Raw genomic sequence first — 17,998 nt, 5'->3', positions numbered from 1 at the left:
GAAGTTCTCTCCGCAGCCTAACAGTTCCGGTAACGCTCCGCGAGTTTGTTTACGTTCCTCTCAGACCTATACCGGCTGACTTCTTCATCTCGGACTCCAAGATGGGGAAGTCGTTCGCCAATTTCATGTGTAAAAAGGACTTTCATCCTGCGTCCAAATCCAACATCAAGAAGGTGAGTAGCGGGGTCCGGAGAGGACAGCGACATGCTGAGCTCCATGGGACAGTCATGTCCTCTGCGCATCTGGTGCCGTCACGCCTTCCTTCATGCTAACCCAACAGACCGAATGGTTCCCAAAGTCCGGCCTGTCCGTCAATGTGGAGACCGACGCCATAGCTCGATGACACTGTCTCCTAGAGCCCAAAGATCAAGGCCCGGAAACTGCACCCTTGGACACAGAAGAACCGTGGCAAGAATTAAAGCGCGAAAGAAAGGGGACGGAACACAGAGAAACCCTGTCGGGGGAGGGCGGGGAGGGGGAGAAGGCTGGCGACGGCGTCAGACAAGAATTCGTTAGTTCAGTACGGTCACTTTTAGCCCTGAAGCCTCGCACAAACTATTTGAATGGCATCATCATTGGCCTCGTACCCTATCAGTTAAGAATGATCAGTGTCAGTTGTCCTAATTTGTAAAATTGTTAGGAAGACGAAATGAAATCGTATGGGAAAAGACTAGAAATGAACGCTTAGCACTATGTGTCACAAAAAGTACTCCAAAGTACACAAGCTTGTGATAATAGCTTAAGATTTTGGTTGTTTCTAAGCCTGTTGTGGGTCCTGTATGTTACCATGCACGTAAACAATGTTATGTATATATTAGCACACATGGGCATTAGAATATCTGTGCAAGGATGTACAAGAAACACTAACAGTGCTTATCCGGGAGTATAATTTTTAAGTCATTTTCAAAAACAACAACAACTTGCTAGATCTTTGTATCCCAGCCTTAACTCCTTGACTCCACTTCCACCACCACCACCCCCCAAAAAAATCCTGTTCTATTTCTTTATACATTCCAAAGCCTCTCTTTGTGGCTTCAAATTTACTATCAGAGGAGGATGGCCTTGAACTCCTGATCCTCCTGTCCCCGCCTCCCACATGCTGAGGTGATAGGTGTAAGCCTCTGCACTTGACTTTCCTTCATGTCTCCTTCCTAAGTCAAGAAATAGTTTATAATACGCAGAAGAATCATTATGAGCACTTTGACAATGGAGCTGTGTTTGATTTTTATTTCAGTTCATGGAACATGAGTTCTTGAGCAGTTGAGACTAGTTAAATAACTGTAAAACCTAGAGCTTGAAGTACATGGTGAATTTTCCATTTTGTTTTGGGGTTTGCAGACAGGGTCTCACTGTATAGCCCAGGCTGGCCTGGTACTCTTTGTAGTTCTACCTCAGCCTCCTGAGGCCTGGGCTTGTAGGAATGAGCCAGCCTTACCTGGCTAAACAGGTGTGTTTGATCATGGGAGCCGAGCAGGCTTCCAGGGTTCTCAAGCCTGCTCAATGGAAAAAGCACTTGATACACAAGTGTGTGGGCTAGAGTTTGGAACTCCAGCACCCGATAAAAGCCAGGTAGGCTTGGTGGCCCATTTGTAATCCTAGCCTTCAGGGGATGACGGTGGGAGATTGTGTGAGCTGGTAGCTTAGACTAGTGGAATTGTTAAACTCTGGGTTCAGTGAGAGACTCTGCCTCAGTAAGTAAGGAGGAGAGTAAAAAAGAAGATAGCTTTTTTTTTAACCCCTGGACTCCGTGCTCTCACATACACACCACACACACACTACACACACACACACACATACACACACACACACACACTACACACTACACACACACACTACACACACACACACACACCACACACACACACACACCACACACACACACACTACTCACACACACACACTACACACACACACACACACACTACACACATGCAAACAGGTGTATACACAAATCAGCCTAATTTAAACCCAGTTGTTAAATCCTATTTTGTTTCCCTAATACAGGTATGGATGGCAGAGCAGAAAATATCATATGATAAAAAGAAACAAGAAGAATTAATGCAGCAGTACCTTAAGGAGCAAGAGTCCTATGATAACAGGTGAGTGCCGCCTTGCAGGCGCTCTTAGAGTAGTCAGTTCCATGGGAGTGATCACGGGTCAGCCTCGCTCCCATAACTCCGCAGGGCTGCCTTTTCCAGCTGTCCCTTTCTTCACTTAACTCATCCAGTCTATGAGCAAGTCCTAAATGAGGCAGAGCTTGCAGGGATCGGGACCACTGTGTTAGCTACAGAGACTGATAGAAAGGTTTCTCTTTGTACACTGTTATGGGAGGATGCTCAGGACGCTTAGAAGAGTCCACTGATGGTGTTTTGGTTATATAGACTGTTCTCTGAAGCAACACTTATTTTTTTAAACATTTATATTAGAAACTTGAGACATTCATCAGTTTCTGGATAAGTGGGTCATGCTGTTAACATTGATACAGAGGTATTTGTTCAACGCTGTTTTCAGTTGCTTTGCTTATGTGCTTAGGAGCAGAATTTCTGCACCTTAAGGTAATTCTTTGTTTAGCTTTTTAAAGAGCCACCAAATTTCCATAGTTACTGCACTATTTTATATTTCCTACTATTAATGCAAAACTCTTTGCTTTCCTTCATGTTCGGTATTTGTAATTTTGCCTTTTTCCATTTTATTTTATGTTTTATTTACTGTTCTTGTCATTATTTTCCTAAGACAGGGTCTCACATAGCTTAAGCTGGTCTTGAACTCCCTGTGTAGCTGAGGATGAGCTAAAACTCTAGATTCTCCTGCCTTGAACTCTCAAGTGCTGGCATGTGCTGCTAGACCTGCTTAAGTGATACTAGGAAGCAAATGCAGGCCTTCCTGTGCGCCGGACCAGCATTCTACCAACTGAGTTGCAGCTCACTCTATTTATTGATAGACATGCTGATAAGCATGAAGTGGTAGCTATCGTTTTGATTTGTATTTTTCCATGTCTAGCGAGGCAAAGCTTTTCATGTACATGATTTTAAATTTTTAAATGGTGTTAAGACAAAATTTATAGATGTTTAAAGGTACACGTAGGGTTTTGTTGTTGTTGTTGTTATTTTTTTATTTTTTATTTTGGTTTTTTGAGACAGGGTTTCTCTGTTACACAGAGCATTGGCTGTCCTGGACTCTCTTTGTAGACCAGGCCAGGCTGGCCTTGAACTCACAGAGATCAGCCTGTTTCTGCATCCCATATGCTGGGATTAAAGGCGTGTGCCACCATGTCCAGCTACACCAAGGTATTTAAGTTTGTTTAATGTTTGTAAGCCATCACAGTGGCTTTTGTTTGGAACATTTTTTTTATCACCTGAAAAAGAAATTTTGTGCTCATTAGCAGTTGTCTTAGTTTGGGTTTCATTGCTGTGAGGAGACACCACGGCCACGGCAACTCTTAGGCAAACATTTAGCTGAGGCTGGCTCACAGTTCAGAAGTTTAGTCCACTATCATCATGGCAGGAAACATGGCAGCGTGCAGGCAGACATGGTGCTGGAGAAGGAGCTGAGAGCTCTACACCTTGATCCAAAGACCTCAGAAGGAGACTGTGTGCCACTGGGCACAGCTTGAGTAGCTGAGAACTCAAAGCCTGCCTCCTCAGTGACATAACTTGGACCTTCATAAGCATGCAGATACGCTTCATAACCCCACACATAGTAATTACTTTAAAACCAGGTGAGTGATTAACAAAAATACACTACTTGAACCTTTGGCCTCCACATGCATATGTATTCATGTGTGTCTGCATGTACACACACACACACACACACACACACACACACACACACACACACACACACACACACTAACTGGCTATGGTAGAGCACGTCTTTAATCCCAGTAGAGGAGGCAGGTGGATCACTGTATTAGGCTAGGCTGGCCTACAAAGCGAGATCCAGGACAGCTAGGCTACACAGCGAAACCCTATCTCAAAAAGCCAGAAAGAAAAAAGGCTATTTTTTTTTTTTTTTAAAGAAAAAGTTGTGGCTCCAAAATATATGATGGCATATAGGATTTCAAAACTATTTCAGCAGCATTTCACAGCTTTTAAGGAAATCTTATAAGAGTAATCATGTCATCTTTTTCCTTTATTGGGAGAACTGGAGGGAAAAAAGAAGCCTCAATTTTAGAGCAAGTTTCTAATAAGGTAGTACCTTTTGGCCTTTATCTCTAACAAAAATATCTTAATTCCTTTAGGGTTCTCTTTGAGAAATGGTATGCTCTGTGTTCGTCCTCACTTAACAACTTGTCATCATTTCATCTAGATTGCTTATGGGAGATGAGCGTGTAAAGAATGGCCTGAATTTCATGTATGAGGCCCCACCAGGAGTTAAAAAAGGTACTTGCCTCATTTCCTTTACACTTTTATGTGGTTACCTGCAAAGACTGAGCAGCCAGTATTTTAAATAGTTGTCTTTTTCCACTGCTGTTGCTCTGTGATAATAGCAACACAAACGCTGTCATTAGCACAGTTCAGATATTAAGAATTAACATGCCCTGGGACTGGAGAGATGGCTCAGAGGTTAAGAGCACTGACTGCTCTTCCAGAGGTTATGAGTTCAATTCCCAGCAACCCCATGGTGGCTCACAACCATCTATGATGTGATCTGATGCCCTCCTCTGGCCAGCAGATGTACATGCAGGCAGAGCACTGTATACATTATAATAAATAAATAAGTAAATCTTAAAAAAAAAAAAAAAAAAAAGAATTAACATGCCCATTCTGAGCTCTGGTTCATGTTGTACCTCAGGGATCTGGAGTTTTATCGTGTACAAAAAGAGAAGCCTGTAAATTCTTACAAGTTACACTTAAATAGCGCAGCATAGTAAGTAGTAGACTGTTGTACTGACATTTCTAATGTGTCCTGCTTCCCGCCCGCCCCGTGCTTTGAATATGCAATCAAGAAAACAAAGAGGTAGAGTACTTTTCTCTGTTTTAATTGATTTACAGCTGATTTTGATTTTATGGGAAACTGAATGAATTTTTACTGGCTGTTGTAGAAAGAAGACACGGAAGGAGAGACAGAGTACAAGTTCGAATGGCAGAAAGGTGCTCCAAGAGAAAAGTAAGGCCGCTTTGTGTTATGGGACTGTGTTGCTGTCCGCCGTCCTTCCCTCTTACTTGTTAGGGTCACTCGCCAGGGCAGGTAACTCCCGTGAGAGGACGTTTAGTGAGCTACCTCATACAGCCGTGTGCTTCAGTCTAGCGTTGGCTTATGTACTTGCTTGCTTTTTAAAGCTGTACATTATCAGGCAGTAAAGACACTGGAAATTGATGCTGGGTTTATGTCTTATAGTAAGACTGCATTTTATAATGTTTTAAGAACTATTAGCTTTTCTCAGGTTAACTGACATTGAATTTGTTAAGTTGTTCTTAACACTAAAGTCATACGTTTTTTTACTTAACAGATACGCCAAAGATGACATGAACATCAGAGATCAGCCCTTTGGTATCCAGGTAAGTGACATAGTTATTCTTTAAGGATAATTTTTACTTAGTACATATATCTTTACATTATTTTCCAAAAAATGTTTGTACTAGATTTCTCCAAAAGAACAGAACTAATAGGCTATGTGTGTGTGTGTTGGGGGTTTATTATGCTAGCTTAGAGGGTCATGATAGGGTGTGTGTGTGTGTGTGTGTGTGTGTGTGTGTGTGTGTGTGTGTGTGTGTTGGAGGTTTATTATGTTAGCTTAGAGGGTCATGATGGGCTGTGTGTGTGTGTTGGGGGTTTATTATGCTAGCTTAGAGGGTCATGATAGTGTGTGTGTGTGTGTGTGTGTGTGTGTGTGTGTGTGTGTGTGTTGGAGGTTTATTATGCTAGCTTAGAGGGTCATGATGTGTGTGTGTGTGTGTGTGTGTGTGTGTGTGTGTGTGTGTGTGTTGGGGCTTTATTATGCTAGCTTAGAGGGTCATGATGGGCTGGGTGTGTGTGTGTGTGTGTGTGTGTGTGTGTGTGTGTGTGTGTGTTGGGGATTTATTATGCTAGCTTAGAGGGTCATGATGGGAAAGCTAAGAAGCTGTTGTTGTCTGCTCTGTGAGGCTGAGTGTCTCTGCAGAGCTACTAGTCTTTCTTTAATCTATGTTGGAATCTTGAGGAAGTTGAATTTAGCAGCAACAGGCTAGAAGAACTTGAACTTGTCAGTGAGAGAGAGAGAGAGCAAACAGGCAAAAAGCAAAGCTTCCTTCTTTGAATTCTTTTTATGTAGGATGTCACCAGGAGGTATGGCCCAGATTTAATAATCTGATCAGGAAACCCCTCACAGGAGTGCCCAGCGGTTCAGGTGATTCCAGATGTGGTCAGGGTGGCAGCCAAGATTAGCATCACAGCATTTAAGCTAAAAAAGAACTTGGTTTACACTTAGTCAGATGCTAGGAGTGCAGTGAAAGCATGCAATGCAATAGGCACATGGAACTGGATGAGAATCAAGTCCTCTAGTGAAGGGATAATAATGTGATCACTAATAACGCAGAGTTACTGACTTAGAGTCAACTGTCACTCCAAGGCTGATCCCTGTGGGAAACATTGCCCTAGCCATCTGTGCATTGTCTGTGGCAGCTCTCCTGTCACATCTGTCACAACAGCAGAGTTTAGTTGCACACAAATATAAGCAGCTTAAAATACCATTTTTATTTTACAGAATAGTTTGCTAACTCCTATCTTAGAAATGTGAAACCTCAGGACTAGAGGTAATAGCTCAGTGAAAAAGTACTTTCACAGTGTGCTATGAGGGCCTAGATAAAAAAATTAAAAAAGAAAAGAAATGTAGCTGGGTGTGGTGGTACAGGCCTGTTTTTTCCAATGCATGAACAGTGGAGGCGAGGTAAGAAGATTGAAAGCTCGGCCTGAGCCACAGAGGGAGACCCTGTGTGGAAAAGGGAGGTGGGGGCAGGATATTTAGATGGATATATTAAAATTAGAAAACCTAAAGTTAAACCATGGTGTAATTCTTTGCGATATTTTACCATTTCCTTTTGGACAACATTGTTTTATTGTAGGAGGCATAGATAGGATTCATCTTAGATTACAGACAAAATTTATAGTAAAAGATTTTAGTATTTACATTGAATTCCTCACCATAGTTACAGAGTCTCTTTCCCTGGAGATCATTTTAAAAAGTAATTTCGCCAAAAGTGTGGTGGTGCACGTTTTAATCCCAGCACTCTAGAAGCAGAAGCAGGTTGATGTCTGTGAATTCAGGCCAACCTGTCTCCAAAGCAAGTTCCATGCCAGCCAGGGCTACATGGTGAGGCCCTGTCTCCAAGGCAAAAAAGGAAAAAAGTAGCGTAGGGGAACCTAAATTAGACGTTAGGCTCTTAGAATTTGAGGATCAAAATAATGTTTATTATTTCTCAGGTTCGAAATGTAAGGTGTATTAAATGTCACAAGTGGGGTCATGTGAACACAGATCGAGAATGCCCCTTGTTTGGTCTTTCTGGAATCAATGCAAGTTCAGTTCCTACTGATGGCTCAGGTAGGCATTAGACAACATTTATTTGTTTTAGAATTTTGTCAAACAAGGAAAAATCAAATAACATTTTTATTTAAGGTAAGTTCTTTTGTTGTACATAAGTTTAATTTACCCCCCACAATAGGATGATCAGAGCGCGTGGAGTCACTAAGTGGTAGAGTGCTGTGTTGTGGAGTGTGCAGGGCTCAGGGTCAGCCCCTCACACGCCGCCTCTCTCTGCTAACCTGCAAAGAGACGATGAGCGGGAACTCTATTCTCTGTGTTAAATTTGAAGTGCTCTATAATAGAGTTTAATTTTTCTATCCAAGTTTCTTTATTTATTCACTTATTGGGGGTTTTTGTTGTGGTGGTGGTGGTGGTGATTTTTAAGCAAGATCTCAATAAAAGCCAGGCTGGCCCCAAATTCGATACGTAGCCAAAGATGGCCTTGAGCTACTGATCAGGCCTCCGCCTCTTGAGTGCTGAGATTATAGCTTTGTGGAGACAGGCTCTTACTATGTAGCCCTGGCCGACCTGGAACACACTGTTTAGACCACGCTGCTTTTGAACTCACAGGCATCCCCCTGTCTTTACCTCCAGAGTGCTTGGATTAAAGGCATGAGCCACCGGGCTTTGCTCTGGGGTTTTTTGTTTGGTTGTTTGTTTTGTTTTTAATGTTTGTATTATGTGGGTGTGTGTGCATATACATATACACACACCTGTGCAGCTGGCCCAGGAGGCCACCTGGAGCTGGAGTCACAGGTGGTTTGACATGGATGCTAGGAACCTAATGGGTCCTGAAGGGCAGTGATTTAACAACTGAGTCATTCATCTCTCCAGCCCCACTAAGTTTGATTTTAAAGTAAGAGACATTAAACATGTTGTTTATTAATGTTAGTAGCCTGAAATTAGAAGAAATGGTTCATCTCTGTGTGTGCACCTGTGTATGTTCACATTTGAGTATATGAATGCAAATGTGTGAGTGCCAGGAGGAATGCATGTCAGGGTGCACATGTGGAAATCAAAAGACAACCTTTGGTGTCATCCAGTCCTTGCCCCCCACCTTGTTTGAAACAAGTTGTATTTGTGGTTGGGTGCTGCATACTCCAGGCTAGTTCATGAGCTTCCAGGCAGTTTCCTGTCTCCACTTCTGTCTTGAGGTGGGAGCACTAGTGTCTCAGTTACTTTTCTATTACTGTAAATGGGTAATTCCCATTACCAATGAATGGAACTTACAGACCAAAGAGTTTATTTGGGGCTTACCATTTGAGAGGCCCGGAGTCCATGACCGTCATGACGAGAAGCACGGCAGCACACACACCTCCTAATCCTTCCCAAACAGTTCTCACAACTGGGCCCCTAGTATTTAAGTGTATGAGCCTCTGGGGGCCATTCTCAGCACAGCTAAGGCCACAGGTATATGCTGCTGGCTTTGCATGGCTTCTGGGGATGTGGATGCTGGTCCTCGTACTTGCCAAGGAAACACTATTCGCTGAACCATCTCCCCTGTCCAAAAATTGTTCTTAAATTTAGATTCTCCTGATTGTAAAACTAGGCTTGACTGAAAACTCCCATTTCTGTTTAGTTGAGAGATGAAGCTTAAAACTGAGTTTTTTAATAAAAATATGAAACATGGTAAATTGGCTTTCTCTTGAAAGTTATTTATCTTGTGCATACTGCTTTCTACCTAAGAAAATTTGGTATGATGTGGATTATATCAATCATCTTGGTTCTTTTTATTAAAAAACTGAGAAGTTTTCACTTAAATTCATCAGTACCTTCTTAGTATTTCATCAAAACCCGACTTACAATAGATCATCATGGAAATAACCTACGTAACTCTATAATAGTAAGCGAGTCACAGTACTTACATGACTTTCTGCTCCTGATTAAAAAAAATAAGGATAACCAAGGCATGGTAGCACACAGCTTTAATCCCAGAACTCAGGAGGCAGAGGCAGGTGAATCGCTGTGTGTTTGAGGTCAACCTGGTTTACATAGAGAGTTCCAGAATAAGCAAGGCTACATAGAGAGATCTTGTCTGAAGAATAGTAGTATAATTCCAGTTTCCATCATTTTTAAAGCATCTGTAAAACTACTTTTCCTCTTCTTTGTTCTCTTCTTTCTGTATTTTAAAGGCACTATACATGCAGTTTTGGAGTAGTGGTGAAATAAACACTTTGATAAACAGTCTTTCTTTCTAGAGTGCCATTTGAAAGTGTGTATAAAAAAAGAACATTAAAAACGGGCAGGGTGATGTCTCAGTGGGCAAAAACACAAGTTTTGTAATTAAAGATTAGCAGCAACCCAAATGTTACCAGTATGGAGTTAGTAAAATAAACATTGATCTAGCATATATGCAGGCATGACCATGTAGTGCCCTGGTAGAATACCTATTTAAAAATTAATTACTGAGGAGGTGGGCGGTGTGGAGGTACTTTTGCCATGTAAGTGTAGCCCAGGCTGGCCTCAAATTGTAGCAGTCTTCCTGCCTCAGTGCTAGAATTACAGGCTAAGCTACCATGCTTGCCGTTGAACCGTAATCCTTTTAAGACTTTCTCAAATAATTTTTTGAACTATGTATTTAGCATTGTACACATAGCTAGTAAATTTTGTGTTTTAACTTACAAAAGATACATATTCTACTCATACTGTTTGATTAAAACTTTAACATGCCATACAAGAACACAGAAAATAGCTCCAAGTTTTCAGTCTAGCCAAGAACACAGACCTGATTATCTATGGATTTTCCTACAAGAGAAAATCTATTTGCCAAGGTAGACCTTGTGTAGGGGGAAAGCTTGACCAAAAGCACAAAAGATATAACGGATCACTTTAGATGACCAGAACCAGATGAAAATGGCTCTCACAAAAGTGGACAGGCTGTTCATGCTGCAGCCTGTGTTTCCTAACTCAATAGTTGAAGGCAGTGGTTTTCAACAGGAAGGCGGGGGGAGGGGGGTCACCTAAGACCATTGGAAAACAAGATCTTTACATTATGATTCCTAACAGCAAAATTATAGTTATGCAGTAGCAGCAAAAATAATTTATTGCCGGATGTGTTGGCGCACGCCTTTAATCCCAGCACTCAGGAGGATGAGGCAGGCAGATCATTGTGAGTTCAAGGCTAGCCTGATCTACAAAGTGAGTCCAAGACAGCCAAGGCTACATGGTGAAACCTTGTCTCAAAAAACCAAAAAAAGGGAAAAAATAAAAAAATGTATTGTTGGGGGTCACCACAACATGAGGAACTGTATTTTTAAAAGGTCAAAACATTAGGAAGGTTGAGAACTACTGGTCTATGGGATCACTTAGATATTTTGTCTAAATACTAGCTTCCTGGAGCTGTAGAAGTGGCTACCCACACAGTGGCTCACAACTGCCTGTTGCTCATGTCCATGGGAATCCAGTGCTGTCCTTTGACCTCCCCTATCACTGCATATATAACACAGTGCCCACAAATAGCCTGCACTCAGGCACATGTGCACGCACACACGGATGAATAAGTAGATATTTTAATCTTAGCTTCCAACCCCATCATAGAACTCTCCTAAATGAGAGTGTGCAGAGGGAAGTCCTCCACACGTGCCCAGTGGTGCTTGCGATCTGGATGTGGAAAGGCTGTTAGAAGCAGAATTGATGTCTCGGCATAGTGGGTCTCTGCGTGTTGCTTGTTTGGGAAGGGAATAGTTTGGAGGAAAATGAAAGCTGTACTGAAAGAGCTTTTTAAAAGGGGGTGTATTTTCAGCATTTCTCATTTTCACTTGCAACTTAATCTAGTACTAGGGAACTAGGCAAGAAAAATTGTTAGTGTGTTGGTGAGCTAAGGTGCACTGATTGAATCTGTACGGTGATTCTAATATAAACCTGCACGCATGTCAATTAGGACTGGAAGAGTACAGAGGAAAATAGTCAATATTTGGTAAGATTACAGGCAATTTTTATTTTATATTAAATGTGTGATTAATTAAAGTTGGAAAAGAAGCTTAAAATATTTGCCTTTTGGTATTGCATGTCATATGGTCTTTGGGACACTAATATTTTCCCTTATATTCCCATATTAAACTCATTTTCAAAATAATTGGAATAGCTAAAGAGAACGCAGGTACTAGTGGGTTGTAAAGGCTGTGTTCATGATGAGAACTAGTTAGCAAACTGAATTAATCCCTGTCTCAGTCTTTATAAAAACGTGATATTAAGGAAATTTCCATTTGTAATTTTTTTCTTCCCAATTGGCAAGATATAAGTACAAGAACCATAAATACATAGAGATTTTGATTCTTTATATCCTGTACACTTAAGAATGTCTGAAGGCACTGAGCTCTGTGATTAAATGAAGATAAAAATAGACCAGTGTGTTCACCGTCTGTGCTACTCTTCTGTGAACTAATGCAAGTTCCCGTGTAGTTAGGCATGACTAGGCTAACGCCAGTCCTTGAGAAGCCGAGGCAGAAAGGTTGAACTGCGTACTGAGACTCTGAAAGAAAGTCCTAATCTGTACTTGATGCATCATCAAGGCCGAGAACCATCCGCTTAAACCACAAGTACAAACAATTGAGATTCAACTTGATACTACTTATTTCTGTTGACTTAAATTGTGGAACTTACAAAAGTCATAAATTTTTACCCTAAGGAAATAATCATGGATATGTCATTGCAGATTTTATATAATTCAGAGCAAAAAAATTGCCTGAGTACCTAATAAAAAGCTATTAAGTGAGTAAGTATAAACATTGTTACTGTACTGTGCAGCAATTAAAACAAGAGGGAAAAAAATCTGGCTTGGTGGTGCACACTTTAGATCTCAACACTTAGGCGGGAGAGGTGATCAGAGCTCTGGTTTCAAGGCTAATTAGGGATGCACAGTGAGACCCTGTCTCAACAGATGAATAAGATAATATGAGGATTTCTTTACAGATATTGTTTACAACACTTGGTCAGATAAAAAGACAGGTTATAACACAAAGACTAGAGCTTAGAGCTAGGCATAGGTGTGGTGGCGCACACCTTTAATCCCAGCACTCAGGGAGGCAGAGACAGGTGGAGCTCTGTGAGTTTGAGACCATCCTGGTGTACAAATTGAGTCCAGAATAGCCAAGGCTACACACAGAAACCCTGTCTCAAAAAAAACAAAACAAAAATAAATAAATAAATAAATAGAATAAAAAGACCAGAGTTCAGTGGTAACAGTGCCTACAGTACACAATACCCCGGATTTGAGCCCCAGCACCATAGCACTTTTAATTAATTAATTAATTTAGAAGTGGTTAGACTTATGTTTCTCTTATCTATGGGTAGGCTTAGAGTGAAATACATAATTTGGAAAAAGTGTTGGAAGAAAAGGACCAAAATGTTAACAGTGTTTGTATTTGACTGTTAGGATTGCTTAAGATACTTTGCCTTATATTTTTTCTTAACTATATCTCCAACAGTGAAAGTAAATCACATTTCTATTTTTTTTAATGAACATTGTTTTGGAAGAATTAAAAATTATACCTAGGGGACTGGGTATTTTAAATCATGTTGCTCCATTAACAATGCCTTCAAAGTCCGACCTGAACTTAGCACTAGCACTTAATGAAAGCTAAGAGGAGCTCTTAAGAGCTCCTCCAAAACAAAACCACAACACTGCTGTATCAAAGAGGAAGGCAGACAATGGCGATGTGTTCTGAATCTGAATGCAGTAAAACATAAACTGACCAATTTCCTAATCCACTTGCTGATTCAAGCTAAAAATGTCTTTTCATTTAAAAAAAAATCACCTATTGAATAATGTCCCGCCAGTGAATAGAGATTATTTTTGCAATAAGGCAATTTCAGTGGATGTGGTTATCATGGGATAATCACACCCCTGGGGTACAGCCTTGTGCCTGTAATCTCCCAGGAGTGTAATTATTTCATGATAACCACACCCCCTGGTGCTACATTATTTCTATTATGAAATTCTTGGTATAGTATATAAAGTAACTTACTTTGATCACTGGAAACTGAAAGGTGCTGTTAGAATATTCCAGCTGTGAGGTTTACGGAGACCAGCTATAAGACTTACTTCTCCTTTACAGAGTTAAATTAGGCAATCAAAATGCTTCTTTGGGCTAAGCTGGTTTAGAATATCTTTTCTGCTGATAAGATCATCTTAAGTTTGTAAGTTTCCATCCACTCCAGACACTTCAAAATTACCTCCGAAACTTGTGAGCTTCAGTAGTGAATGGCTTCTTATAAAGTACTTTTCCCACAGTGTAATTCAATGGCTAGCACACATGTATTCTATACTGGGTAGCTTTTCTTTCTTTCTTCCTAACAATATAGCATGTGGTCTGAGCCTGGCTTTACCTCCATATGTAGCCAAGCATTACCTCGAACCCTGGTCCTTCTGCCGCCTCCTCCTCCTGAGTGCTGGGATGACAGGCAGGAGCCACCACTCCTGGTGTATGCAGGGTGGGGCTCAGACTCAGCGCCTCATGCACACTGGGAGCCACTCTGCCATCTGAAACTATCCCTGCCCTGTCACCTTGGTTTTTTCCTACTGACTCTTAGCTTTTAATGTATATTACAATTAAACTTATTTTGAAAAAGTAGAGTGGGAAATAGCAAGTCCTTTTAAAATCAACTTTATTGAGCTATAATTTCAAATAAGCAGTTCAGTTCTGTGGTTTCTAACACAGTTGCAGAGTTGTATTCACAGCAGCCAAGTCTACGATGTTTTCACGACCCCAAGAAGAAACTCACCCTCTAGCTTCATTCCCCGTTAGTCCCAACGGGAAGGCAGCCACTGATCTGCTTTATGCCTGTAAATCTGCTTGTTTGGAGATATCCTCTCTTCCATGGACTACCGTTTCCTAGAGCTTACCCTGCAGTGTGAATTGTCATGATAATAAGCCTAGTCCACCGAGAAACAGGTTTATGTGTATTTACCTGTAAAACAGTAGGTTAGGTTGTCTTCATGAAATAAAAAAGTGACACTATTTTTTAAGTGCTTCCTTTTCCTAGGTAAGACTTTGCATATCCTGGCTTGTTTGACTATGAGGCTTCTGTCTTTAGGATGCAGATGCTGGCTCTAAGCAGACACTGTGCAGAAGGGCTGAAGCACGGGAGTGTTTGATGCCAGCCTCAGCCACCCATCAGGCCCACCGTTTAACTTAGCCAGTCCTAAAGCTCTGATAATGCCAGTCACTGGTTTTTTTAGAATTATGGATCAATGAGATGCACCATTTAGAAACATTCAACTTTATTATTTATAAATGTAGTATATGATCATATGGGTTTCCTTTTTAGCCTGATGGATTACCTTAATTAATTTTGTACATTTGGTTTTTTGGTTTTTCAAAACAGATTTTCTCTGTGTAGCCTCAGGTGTTCTGGGCTCACTTTGTAGACTGGGCTGGCCTTGAACTCACCGTGATCTGCCTGCCTCTGCCTCCCGAGTGCTGCGATTAAAGGCGTGTGCCACCACACCTGGCTCACATTTGTTTTTGTTTTTATTTTTATTTTTTTTTAACAGACTGGATTCAAACCTTACTGTGCAGTTCTGACTAACCTCAAACTTTGGATTCTCTTGCCTCAGGTGCACACACCACACTCAGCCACTTGAATTGATTTTCAAATGTGGAACGAGCCTTGCATATCTGGATTAAATCCCACTTGGTTGTGGTATACATTGTTTTTATACATTATTGGAATCAATTTGCTAAATGATATCTATGTTCACAAGAGATACTGGCCCTCGGCGTTTTTTATCCGTTTTATCCGTTTATAGTCTCCGTTAGTTGTTAGGTAGGTGTAGCTAGTAAACCCATGTGGGCCCGAAGCTCCCTATCTCCAGATCGCACCATCTAATAACTCTCTAGTGAATGTTCTTAGGTGTTTGTACTCTAAGGCATTTGGCTCAGTTTATATAAATACAACCCCAAAACACAGGACTCTTTATCCTATTCCTTTATTCCTTTCCGGTACACGGGACATTAGTGGTGTCCCTTCCTTCCTTGCTATTATTAGTCATTGTGTCCCCGCTCTTTCCTTGGTTAGCCTGGCTGATGCTTTTTCAGTTTCGTGCTCTTTCTAGAGAGTAGCTTTCAGTGTGGTGAATTTTTCTCTCCTATATTTCTGTTTTCAGTTTTATTTCTTACTGAGTTTAATTTGGTTTTTTGTTGTTGTTGTTTGTTTTGGTTTGTTTTGTTGCTTTTGCTTTTTCAAGACAGGGTTTTTCTGTGCAGCCTTGACTATCCTTGAACTCAGAGATCTGCCTGCCTGTGCCTCCGAAGTGCTGGGATTAGAGGTGTGCCCCACCATCACCTGGCCTAATTAGTTGCTCTTTAAGGTACGCATTTGGTTTTGGTTTGGGATTGGGCTTTTTTGAGATGCTGCAGATCTACCCATAGCCTTAACACATACTAGCAGGTGTGATACCATTGCGCTATACCTGTAGCCCCAGAACTGATTCAGACACGCGTTCCTACACGTTGATTCTGTGTGTGAGTGTGCATATAATGCGGTGGTCAGAGGCCAGCTAGGGGGAGGGCCAGTTGTCTCCTACTGTGTGTATCCTAGAGTGAGCCGAGGTCATTAGGCTGCAAGCGCCTTTACCACTGAGCCGCATAGCTTAATTTTAAATCCTTCTTATTTTTCTAAAGTGTGCATTCAATAGTATAATTATCTCTCTAAGCATGTTATTTTTTTTTTAATAAATTTTATTTCAGTGGTTTAGGACTTTAGTGTTTTGGGTTTTTTCTCTATTTAGTGATTTCTGACACTAACTGCCCAGAGTTAGGTCAAAACTTCTCAAAAAGACCCGCTTGATCTAGGACAGCAAGTTCTACAGGACTGGGAGTTCCAGACTACTCACAGAGGTCTTGCCAGTCAGGATGCCCTCTAGGGCAGCCCACGATTACTGACTGAGGGAAGTGTTCTTCTTAGCACTACAGTTTATAGCAGGAAGGATGCCCAGCAAAACAGCAGTAGAAGAGCTACAAAGAGCAAGGTGTGAGAACAACCCTGAGACGTCCACGTGCTTCCTGCAGAGAGGTGCACTGCTGTGGAGCGGTGTGCTGTATGTGGGCTTAACCAGGGAAGCTCACCTTCCCTGCTAAGGGTTCTTATTGGTGGTTTAATTACATAGATTAGATCATGTACCATAATTGAACTCTGTCTCCATCCCCTTTATCTTTCCCAGAGCTCTGTTCCTCCAGGCTCAAAGCTCAGCCCTCTGCTCACATGGTTTATCTTTCTGACATGTCTAGCCACCATTCCTAGCCGCCTCCATAACCTGAGCTGTCTTGGCTCACTCTTGGCTACCCTAGTAACATAAGCTGTCTTGTCAGCTTTGCTGTTTTCTTTAAACTACTGTTTGTGGGATTGCATCTCTCCTTTCACCTTTATGTGGGTCCCACCTGTCAAACTCAGTTTGTCAAGCTGGCATAGCAAGAGTTGCCAACACGGACTCCATCCCACCAGCCAGATACATACTGTTTGTACACCAGCCAGATTCTGTTAGTGGAAAGCTGGCATGTTTTTATTTTCCTTAACTCAGAACACTTTTTTACTCTCTCGTGACGCCTTCTCGCTGTGTGTTAGTGTGAAATATTCCAGCTGTTGTCCTCTTGCAGGTTTCTCGTTTACGTTTTGTGATCTGAGAGCAGGCCTTGTGCACTTTCCATTCTTTTACCATTTGTTCAGCTGTGTGGCCCAGAATATTTATTGTTCGGTGAACACCATACTTTGCTGTGGGAAAAGCACATGTCTCTCTACTGCTGGGTAGGATCGAAGTCACGTAGATCCGTTGCTTGGGTCAGTTCACTGTTGCCTCCTGATTTTTTGCCTGGGGGATCTGTCAACTGGTAGAAGGGTGTCAGAGTCTTCAAAAGTAACCATGGCTTTGCCTGTTTCTAAAAACAAATCAAAGCATGTCTATCAGTTTTCCCTCACACATTTTGATACTGTCATTAGGTATGTACATGTTTCAGATTATTGGATCTTTTTAGGAAATTGCTCCTTTGCCATTATAATGCCTCTCCTCATCCTTAATAGTTGTCCTTGCTAGGGTTGCTTGAATAAGAATGGCCGCCCATAGGCTCATATGCTTGAATGCTTAGCCATCAGGGAGTAGCATTGCTTGAGGAGGATTAGGAGGCGTGGCTTTGTTGGAGGAGGTGTAGCACTGGGAGTGTACTTTGAGGTTTCAGAAGCCCAAGCAGTGTCTCTCTCTCCTGCTTCCTTGTGGATCTGGATGTAGAGCTCTTAGCTACTTCTCCAGTGCTGCATCTGCCTGCGCGCCATCATGCATCACCATTATCAATGAAACTGTAAGCAAGCCCAAATTAAATGCTTTCTTTTTTAAAAATTTATTTATTTATTTATTTATTTATTTATTTATTTATTTATTTATTTATTATGTATACAGTGCTCTGTCTGTATATATGCCTGCACCCCAGAGAGGGCATTGGATCATATTATAGATGGTTGTAAGCCACAATGTGGTTGCTGGGAATTGAACTCAGGACCTCTGGG

The 17,998-nt window shown here is 41.5% G+C and overlaps 2 protein-coding genes across 3 annotated transcripts in view; one reads left to right on the top strand and one right to left on the bottom strand.

Moving 5' to 3' along the window:
• Positions 1 to 36: 36 nt before the first annotated feature.
• The window catches only part of CIRSR (corepressor of RBPJ and splicing regulator), a 29,183-nt gene continuing 11,221 nt past the window's right edge, over positions 37 to 17,998 (top strand). Inside the window, exons 1-7 of one of the 2 annotated variants that reach the window (XM_084797985.1) lie at positions 37 to 173; positions 2,005 to 2,099; positions 4,309 to 4,382; positions 4,949 to 4,959; positions 5,045 to 5,109; positions 5,453 to 5,501; positions 7,402 to 7,519. In XM_084797985.1, coding sequence (XP_084654111.1) covers positions 102 to 173; positions 2,005 to 2,099; positions 4,309 to 4,382; positions 4,949 to 4,959; positions 5,045 to 5,109; positions 5,453 to 5,501; positions 7,402 to 7,519 — 484 coding nt within the window. In that variant the 5' untranslated portion in view covers positions 37 to 101. Of the gene's footprint in view, positions 174 to 2,004; positions 2,100 to 4,308; positions 4,383 to 4,948; positions 4,960 to 5,044; positions 5,110 to 5,452; positions 5,502 to 7,401; positions 7,520 to 17,998 lie in introns of those variants that run through there. The other variant, XM_084797986.1, reaches the window with a different exon arrangement.
• The window catches only part of SP9 (Sp9 transcription factor), a 33,018-nt gene continuing 23,441 nt past the window's right edge, over positions 8,422 to 17,998 (bottom strand). The window contains exon 3 of the transcript XR_014782373.1: positions 8,422 to 17,376. The gene's annotated coding sequence lies outside the window, so the exon portion shown is untranslated. The remainder of the gene's footprint in view (positions 17,377 to 17,998) is intronic.

The sequence above is a fragment of the Acomys minous genome (genome assembly GCF_964271855.1).
Source record: "Acomys minous genome assembly, chromosome: 10".
NCBI classification, from domain to species: domain Eukaryota; kingdom Metazoa; phylum Chordata; class Mammalia; order Rodentia; family Muridae; genus Acomys; species Acomys minous.
This window is presented reverse-complemented; position numbering and strand designations above follow the sequence as displayed.